This window comes from Panicum virgatum, chromosome 9N (assembly GCF_016808335.1).
Source record: "Panicum virgatum strain AP13 chromosome 9N, P.virgatum_v5, whole genome shotgun sequence".
In the NCBI taxonomy this organism is placed as follows: Eukaryota; Viridiplantae; Streptophyta; class Magnoliopsida; order Poales; family Poaceae; genus Panicum; species Panicum virgatum.
In genome coordinates this window covers 14,317,417-14,327,261 of record NC_053153.1, presented here as the reverse complement: position 1 = coordinate 14,327,261, position 9,845 = coordinate 14,317,417, and the positions used below count along the sequence as shown (strand labels likewise).

General features: G+C 48.4%; 1 protein-coding gene across 1 annotated transcript; it reads right to left on the bottom strand.

Moving 5' to 3' along the window:
- Nucleotides 1-6,096: 6,096 nt before the first annotated feature.
- LOC120691627 (POU domain, class 6, transcription factor 2) lies at nucleotides 6,097-9,513 on the bottom strand. Its single transcript, XM_039974770.1, has 4 exons — nucleotides 9,130-9,513; nucleotides 8,361-8,450; nucleotides 7,629-7,993; nucleotides 6,097-6,446 (listed from the first exon to the last, which is right to left on the bottom strand). The coding sequence occupies exons 1-4, from the start codon at nucleotides 9,244-9,246 to the stop codon at nucleotides 6,440-6,442; spliced, it is 579 nt and encodes a 192-aa protein (XP_039830704.1). The 5' UTR covers nucleotides 9,247-9,513; the 3' UTR covers nucleotides 6,097-6,439.
- Nucleotides 9,514-9,845: the final 332 nt, after the last annotated feature.

Genomic DNA, 9,845 nt, shown 5'->3' with positions numbered 1-9,845 from the left:
CATAGGCTCAAAGACACACAGGACTAGACCAAAATAGATCCAACTGAGTACCACGAAAAAGGTAACAATCAGAAAACCACAAGTCTATCCTGGGAAGAAATCGTACAACTCAAACACTTACATACCTTGATGAAGATCCCGCTGGACCTAGAGCATAGCAAGCTCGAGGTCACCTCCCCTGCGTCCTCAGCGGGTCCACCTCCTGTTCGACCAAATCCATGTAGTCGAAGTAGGAAGGGGATGGAGCCTGCAGCCTGCGCAGTAACTCCAGACCATCATCAGCACCTGAGGTAGAGCTCCCCCTCAACAAGTGATACCTAGCATAAGAGAAGCTAGGATACAAGGAAATAGCAAACACCAAAGATCCAGAGCAAAAAATCAAGCATATCGTTAGGTGTTAGTCAAGCTACATGCAAGGGTATACCAAAAGACACTCTAGAACATATCAAGACAAAAGATATCCCTAGGATAATCTAAAGGCACTCAACAGTATGAACCACTGTAGCAAGACGATATGAAGGAGATACTTGAGCTAGCCACCAGAACTAAGGAGCAAAATCTACACAAACAGAGAATGTACAAAGAACTCAAAGGACAAACTCAAATATACACAGGATACAAAAACCACCATGGGCTATCCATCAGCCTTGGAGAACCATCAAGTCTTGATCAAACCTGCATGAGACCAAGATCCATGGAGCACTTGTTCTCCAAGCCACCAACCTGCATCACCAACGAGACATAGGAAGAGCAAACGTCTCGACACTGGGGTTAGCAAAGTGAGAAGCAAACCAGTGATGAGCCATTTGCTCTACAGAAGGGTAAGCAAAGTCAGGCAAAACGTATCCCCTGTCCCGTCTACCGCAAGGCTAACGAACACCACCGCGAGGAAAACGTGGTGCATCGTAACCTCCTCCAAAGCCTCGGTCCCGTGGTCCATTGCCGTACTGAAAACAACCAGGAGCACGGCCGGCAAAGCGACCACCCGTTGGAGCACGGTAACCACCACCGTCTCCCTGACCTCCACCTACACGGCGCGTGCTAGCATCTTGCCTACCACCACGCCGAGAAGGACCATGCACCCGAGCAGAGTACATGTCCGCGTTCCGTCTCTCCTGCTCACGTCTCACAGCCCGTTTCCTTCTGAAGCAAAACTCCTCCAGGTGACCTTCCCTGTCACAGTACTCGAAGTGGTACCTCACCTCACGCTTGGGAGGTAGAGGCCTAGCCTGCGGACAGGGAGGAGCAGCCCTCTTCTTCTGGGCAACCTGGGCTGTGGCAGCAGGGAGCGCATCGAGGGGATTCTTCAGCTCATTGGGCTTTGGAACCCAAACCTACTTCTGCGGAGGTGCTTTCGGTGGTTCTTTAAGCACACCATCCGCGGGGTCAACAAGCGAAGGCCGCGTGCTCGTACTAGCAGTGTTTCTAGCAGCCTTGCCGATCTTACCATACAACTTGTCAAAGTCTAACTTCGTGTATGTGTAACCGACCCCAAACCCATCACCACGCTTGAACTGCTTGATCATCATGCCCAACTGTGGCTCACTAGCAGAAACCCAATTAAGAATCGCCCTAAGATAGGTATTCCCATTCTCCAGGTTGGCTTTCTCTGCCGCAAGATTATCCAGATCAGCAATCAAACCAGGACAAACAGAGTAGTCAATAGGTGGGCTAGACTCTACCACCTTAGTCTTCCCAAAAGACTTGATCAAAGCGTTCTTCTCATCTAGCTCCGACCTAAGCGTGGGACAAAGCTTACAAGCACCAAGCAAAACTAGCCTAGACTTCATCTCCTCTAGCTCGCACGCAACAGTAGCAAACTTGGACTGCAACGAAGCTAGATCGGACTTAAAGATAGGACACTCATCACATTCAAGCACATCACTAACAATAGGAGCGTCCTTAACCAGTTCTAGTTCATGCTTGGCCCTAGCGAGCTCATGAGACACGTTAGAAAGCAAACTCTTAGCAACATCTAAGTTCGCGACGTTCTCATCATGCTTGGCACGGAGAGCAACAATATTATTCATGTGAGATATGCAGCCAGCGCACTCATCCTCACTAGATTTCTCCCTAGCACAAGCCAGCTCAGCCCTAAGCTTTCTACGCTCTCTAGCTGCTTCCTTAAGCAGCCTTTTCTGGTTGTCGAGAGTGGCGTACAACTCCCTAACCTCTGTATCTAGCAGGTCGATCGTGGAGTTTACCTCTGAATCACTCTCGGATACAGGAGAAGAGTCGGCGTGCGTCGGTGTAGCATGTCCACCTGAAGACGCACGAGCACCATCGGCTTTACCTGCCATGGTCCAGAAACCCTTGCGCCGACCGGCCGCCAAGCAAAGGCCGATGAAGCCGGTGGCTTCCTTGTCCCGCTTCTTCTTCTTCTTGTCGTCGTCGTCGGAGGTCGGTGAAGAAGAGCGGTCGGTGTCGGAGCTCTTGTCGAGGTCGCTGAGCTGCGCCAGGAAGGCCTTCTCCCGCTTCTTGGCCTTGTACTGGAAGCGCTTCTTTAGCGACTCCTTGTCAAAGCATCCTCCCCGGTCTCTACTGCGGTGCTTGTGGCGCCGACGCTCCTTGTTGGAGCCTCCCTCGTCGCAGTCGCGGTGGCGGTAGTAGTCGAAGGAGTTGTTCTGGCCACCGCCGGACTTCTTGGGGCACTCGGCGATGAAGTGGTTCAGGTCACCGCAGTTGTAGCACCCGGGATTCTTCTTCCTCTGCCTGTTGTGGTAGACGCGCTGGAACTTGCTGTTGAGGAGGCACAAGTCGTCGTCGCCCAGCGTCTCCAGCTGCTCATCTGAAACAGAAGGCAAAGAGGCAAGAAAAAAGCCAAGAGCAGAGTTAGCGTTAGAGCTCGTTCCACCTGGGCCAGTCACAAGAGCGACACTCTTGGAAGGAGGGGCACCATTGAGCTTGGCTCGTGTCAGGTTATCCACCTCCGTGGCCTTGAGCTTGCTGAAAAGCTCGTTTACCGTCAGAGTCTCATAGCCAGCAGACTCAATGATGGTGTTCACCTTGAGATCCCACACAGAGCGGTCAAGTGCGTAGAGCAACTTGAGGGCCTTCTCGTGCTCTGTGTACACAAGGGAATCAGCAGATCTGTTCACATTGACTTTGTTCACAATTAATTGAAAACGACTGAACATCAAGTCAATGCTCTCACCCGGCTCCTGTGTGAAGTTCTCGTACTCACGTCGGTGAGTTTCGAACAGTCTGGCCTTGACCTGAGGTGTGCCCTCGTGGTAGTTCTCAAGGCACGTCCAAATCTTATGGGCTTCCTGAAAACCCTGGACGCGTGAGAACTCCGCACGAGAAACGCCAGTGAACAGGGCATTGACAGCCCTGGCGTTAGCCTCGTGCTCAGTCACTTGAAGAGGAGTGACCCGAGCGGCAAGCACCACGTAAGCCTGATTTTTGGTAATATCCTAGACCTCGGCTCCCATGCTCTGTAAGAAGGCTCTCATGCGAACCTTCCAGTAGGCATAGTCTTCGCCGGAAAACACCGGGATCTTCCCAAAACTCGCCATGGTCGCCAAGTGGTTTTTGAACCGGTTAAGGTACTGAAAACCTCAACCAAGCTCTGATACCAATTGAGGGACCGAAGCCGGCGACCAGAGGGGGGGTGAATGGGAGCCGATCAAAATTTCTTCCGAAATTCAAACCGTCGGCCTATGTCCCGAAAATCACCCAAGACCAAAGTTTGGAATAGCTATGGAAAAGCTAAACCAACACAAAAGGCCTCGAACGTGTGAGCGAAACCACGAAGCAAATCGGAAGCGAATCGGGAAAACAGCAGACCTCTCTGCCTGGACCGGTCTGACCGGTGCACTGGACCGGTCTGACCGGTCGTGTCTGTCCAAAGGCGAGCAGACCGGTCTGACCGGTCTTGCCTACCGGTCTGACCGGTGGCACCCAGAAAACCCCGAAAACTTTAATTCAAACGGTGAATCTCGACCAAAACGACCACGAACAACGATGAAACTTGGGGGATAGCTTCACCCCTACCCCGTGAACATATCCCCAAGAGATCTCGTCCTAAAGATCAAAGAATCTTGATAATTCGAGGAGAGATCAAGAAGGATTGGGGTTTTCTCAAAAACTCAAGAACTTCAATTCTGAAAAGCTAGCAATTCCAGAAGGTTGGGCACGAGGCTAGAAGCACGAGAATCACTACAAAGAGCTCAAAGAACCGTCTCTATCATGTGCATCAAAAACGAAATGAAAATCCATCACAAAAGAGCACAAGAGGGACGGAATTGAATTGATTCAAAAGTCCAGAGGGCACAAGGAGGATAGGGCCTCCTTTCCCAATGAAATCCAATACAAAGTCTCACAAATCCATAATCAAATCCTACTCTAAAGAGAGGAACGGGGAGGGAGAGACAGAGGCGGCGGCCTGGGAGGAACAAAATGACCCACGAACAGAATACCCAGCCGCAACTAACCTAATACAAATGAAGGGGTATTTATACCCGCGGCACCGGTCAGACCGGTACACTGGACCGGTCAGACCGGTTGGTTAGACCGGTCAGACCGGTGCCAGGGACCGGTCAGACCGGTTGGCCTGCAACACCCCCTGTACACGATCCCATCTGACGGCTGAGGTTCTTTCTTCGGAACGAAGTCTTTTCCACGATGCCGCCATCTTGATGAAGATCTGGTCCACGGTTTTGGAAGGTCCGTGAAACCCGAGTAGATGGCCGGTTTTGAGAAAACCGCCAAAACTCCTCGCGCGGGAAGATTCCCGCCTCCACGCCGTGGCCCTAGACGCCGTTCCCGCCTCGGCCTTCTAACGACCCTAGACGCCGCCCGACGCCCGTCACCTCCTCGCCCGCAGCGAGGCCCTAGACGCCGTCGACGCCCGTCGCCTCCGTCAGTCCCAAGACCGACGTCCGTGCCTCCACGACTTGGCGTCTTCAACCGCCGTCCGCCTGCTTGGTTTTGAGGCGTAAACGAAGAAACCCGCCATCCGTCGCTGCTTGCGCCCTTGATTCAGGAGTGGACGCCACAGCTGCCGCCCGGCCTGAGCTTCGGTCCCGGCTGCCCTTCACCGCCGTCCACCGCACGGTCCATCGGCCACAGCACCTCCACGGCAGCTCTCCGTCGACACTTGACGTCCGTGTACCTGCAATCCAAAGACCAAGCACACGACGCAATCTCCACAGAGTCGCGACTACACCACGGTTAGTCTACTCCACGTGTTGACCATCCGTCAACACCTAACGCTCCACACGGGCACTGAAGAAGGAAACACAAGAACATAAACAAAACGCACACACAGCGGTTAGCCTGACACAAACACAAGCCAAAATCAAGCTAACACGCCAAAACCTCCAAGTCATCACGATAATCACTCATCACAATATATGAGGTCAAGGTACTTGTCAACATGACCTCTCAATAGGACTCCTACAATAGATTGTCTTTCAAGATGTTATAGTAATTGCTCAAATAACTTAATTTATGTATAGAGGAAAAAATATATAATGGATTGTCTTTCGAGCTCTTGTAATAACTGACCATCGCTTAATTTATGTATAAAAAATATACTCCATTCTCTTTTGATAGTCCTATTTTCAAAATTAAATTATTCTCTTTTGATTGTCCTATTTAAGCTGAGATCTAAGGAATAGTAGAGATGACTGCTCGATTTCAGTGCAGAGTAAGTTTTCTAGAAAAAAGATTGGTATATATATAGATAACATCGAAATCGAGGAGTTATAATTAATGAGATTATAAGCAAAGTCCTTCTACTTGGTCATTGCACCAAGATGAAATAGAACTATCATCTGTAAATGGAAAGAGTATATTGCAAGTTGTGTGGTAGCCACAACTTGTGCAATGGTGAGAAGATAATCACAATCTTTACGAGATGGTTATTTCACAAAACACCCACCTCGTTATCCCCCCCCCCCCCCAAACAAAAATTCTATGTCAAACTGTACCTGACAAACATTGACAATCAATAAGATCGCTGATCCGGACATGTACCAATATGCTTATAATTATAATCCATTTTACTCTTGCAGCGGCATATTGTACTCGTGTGATCACTTGTCCCCCACGGAATATAATGCCAAACCAATTAGCCATACAAATCAGATATAGATCTTCCAACGGCTAAATTCTTAACTAAATTTATGAGAATCCATGATCAGATCCTAATGCAAATGCCACCAAGTTAGGCATATATGCTTCGGCTAAAAAGCTAGTCATATTAATAAGGAGGGATCAAAGTTTCTACGTACAGGTCTGAAATGCACAGGCACTGTCAGACAGTCAATCTGCAACCACACAGAAGCTACATTATCCCATAGTGTCTGCTGCTCCCTGCTAGATAAGTTCTATATGTACAAGATACAGGTGAAAGTTAACTCATGGATTGACATCTTGCTCCCGGCGCCAAGCGTTCTCCATCCTTGAAGGCCACCATCTTGCAACTTTGATATCAGCCCCTAAAAGGTTCACAAGACAAACATGCAGTTGATATGGTCAGTGGTTCAAACAGGAAACAAGGTCCTGATTTTGATAAGAAATATATGATATATGATGCGGCCCTAGTATGGATTAATTCTGCATTATCCTTTGCTAACTATTGCATGGTGTGTATTTAGGTGCCAGATAAAATCAAAGCTTGTGCCCAATAAATTCCTTATTCCAGAAGACAGCTAGTTCCGATCCAGTGGCTGCTGTCTTAAATTTTTTTGTAGCCTTCAGATTTAATTTGGAGGTTTTATGGAACTTTGGCTGTGACTGTGACACCCTTAGCATGTATGACCACACGTGATCTGCACCAACCTGAACACAATGATGTGAAAGCAGCAAAGGTATATACAGCTAACCAACTTCACTTCCTTTATGCATGTATAGCACCATTTTGTTGATATAAAGCTATGTTACACGGATACTGGTACGGGTATCGGATACGATACGTATCGGATACGCGGATACGCACTTTCCCAAAAAACACTAATACGGGGATACGGCTAGGATAATTAATAATTACACATAAATATCACATAGATATTCAGCAAGTGAGATTTTACTCTTGAGTAACTTCACCTATACTCAGATGTGCAATACTTGCATGTCCATATAACATTACCTCTATAACTAGCCTTCTCTAAAAGCACAACTGATTCCACAAGAGGTTCTTCAGTTGCTGCTCATCTAGTTCTATTGCAGCAAGTTCATCATTTTGTATCATCTCTTACTACCAAAACAACATTTGGGTGGGCTGATTACTGCTTTGGGCTGTATCCCATCTGGCCCAAAAGTATCGGATACGCGTATCCAAGCAAATACGCATCCGTTTTTTCAGGATACAGCTAGAAACGTATCCGAGGCGTATCCGGGGCGTATCCGTATCCGATACGTATCGGATACGGATACGCCACCTCCTAGGAGTATCCGCGTAACAGAGATATAAAGTTCCAAAGCTCAACTGTTGTTCTTACAGAAATAAAGATAATATTTAAACCTAGAGCGTGTTCACAAAAATGGATAGGTCATGTCAAGCGCATACAATATTACTATCAGCTAAAACTTCACTCCGGGGAAAGTAAAAACTAGTAACAGTAACTGTGTCTGCTGTACCAAATTAAAAAAGCAAGAGAGAGTTCAGTCAGAACCATTACCAGTTAGGGCCCACATCCCATCTATTTGGCCGCATCCTCGTAGAAGGCAAGGTTTCTGCAGGATTTGGTGCATCCTTTTGTGGGATAATTGCTAGCCTTTGTCCATCTGAAAGCATTTCTTCGTCCTCTGATTCACTATCTGTATCGGACTCTTCGCTGATCCATCCATAGCAGGGAAGCCTTGCAGGAGCAGCTCTTGTAGCTGGAGGTAGTGGCAGTACATGCTCCTGGGGAGGCAAACTATTGGTAGAAGCTTGCTGTTCAAGGGTTGGCTGAGATTCAGTTGGTGCCTCACTATGCACTGCTTGTGACACTTCCATATCATTTTCTGGTGTTGCCTTGTCTACCACTGCTGCTTCTTGTTTCTGTATAGAAAGTCAGTCCAATTAAAATCTGACTGGACAGCAACATAAAACCCAAGTAGCGACTTAGTCAGGATGAGCAACTATGTTAATTCTTGTTAAGATCTCTGATGTGCTTTTGTGCCTAAATTATGCTGAGAACTTCACAGTGTTGTTTACACAGTTCCTAGGCCAGTGGTGGCATTTTAAGATCACACAAAATGATGCTAGAAGACCACACTATCCAATTATCCAGGGCTCTATCAATTCCAATACAATATGTTTCAGTGGATCAATGCTGCAACTTTACATGCTCTGGATTAAGAGAGTATGCACAACTATGGTATAAAATTCAGGCAGAACACAGACACAGGTGAGGAAGGGAGTTCACCTCCAGCTGCTCCTGTTCTTCCAGGAGCTTGTCAAGCACAACACGGTATGATCCATCCTCCAGCAACAGCCAGCCATCCCTCCCGTACAGCTGAATCATTGAAACATTGTCAACAGAACTAATAGTAGTATTCCTTAGTCCTCAATCAAACACTTGTCAGCAAAGAAAAGAAATTCCTCAATTAAACAGACATTCACTTTTCCAAAACTTTAAGAATCAATTGAGCAGTTCTCGAAACATAAAAAAAGGTGTCAACGTTGCTAAATTCCTCAACCCCAAATTGAATAAAAAAATGTTAAACCAGCTCTCTCTCTCTCTCCCGTAGGACGAAATCAAGGTAGTTTCTTTGCTAGAAGCAAAATTTTCAGTTGCATCTACAATCTGATCCACTGTGCTAGATGATCCAGCAGCGCAACGATAGACCCACCAAAAAAGAAATACAAGGGAACCAACGAAGCAAAATCTCGGCCGCCCTGTGGGTTCTTGGAGCAGGGAAAAGGGCACAAAAATTTAAACTGCGGCGCGTCCATCCGCAACGAAATTGCAAGAATCCAGGATGCATGTAACAATCTTGGGAGAGAAGGAGGCGGGTTTTTCGTTTCCATCGTTGGAGGTGCCTAGTAAAGGAGGAAAGCAAGGATGCACGACAACAAGATCACAGAGTACTGGCTCCCATGGATTACAAAGATCATGAACCAGCACATACAAGGTAGTGGATTACAAGATGCAAAGAAAAAAAAGGATTCTTGGAAGGAGAGCAAGCAGCTACCTGTAGGAGGTCGTTGACGGTCTTGCGGATTTGGGTCCTAGGGAAGCCGTACTGAGCAAGGTTGTCAATGATGCCGTCGATCCGCCCCTCCTTTTTCTTGGGCCTTCGCCGCCCCATCGCCTCCGCCGCTGCGCTGCACTGCGCTCCTCCCTTGAGACGATGTGTCCTCCGCTGTGATTGAAGGCAGTGGCGAATCTATATCGCCGATGTGCGCGCGCCTCCAGCCGCTAGCTCCTAGCAGTAGCAGCTCGTAGCAGTCCTGGCTCGTAACAGCGCTGCCCGGCTGCCGCTCGCCGGCAGCCGGCCGCCTGCCCCAAGGCCCCAAACCCTAGGCGAGTCGTGAGCAGGTTGTGAGGGAGCGAGAGCGGTCACAGCCGAACGAGGCTGATTGATTGGGGAGTGCTGACTCTGCTGACGCTTCAGATGCCAAAAAAAAAATTTGGGCCATTTCTTAGGGTGGGCCGGCCCACCCTCTAGATCCGCTCAGCTGCCTCTGAATTCGTCCCATCGGTTAGCTACAGTCTCTAGCAGCGACTCAGCGGCGATTTGCATTCCCCCGCCGATTCGGCCTCCTCCTCGCCTCTGGCACCCTCGCCGGCGTTGGAAGAGGAGGAGATTTGGCCGAATCGGCGGAGGATCTATACAATCCCTACTGAATAGTATAGCTAGGTAATAGGTTATGTTACCGGCGGTGGTATTTCTTTGCATGCTGGTTC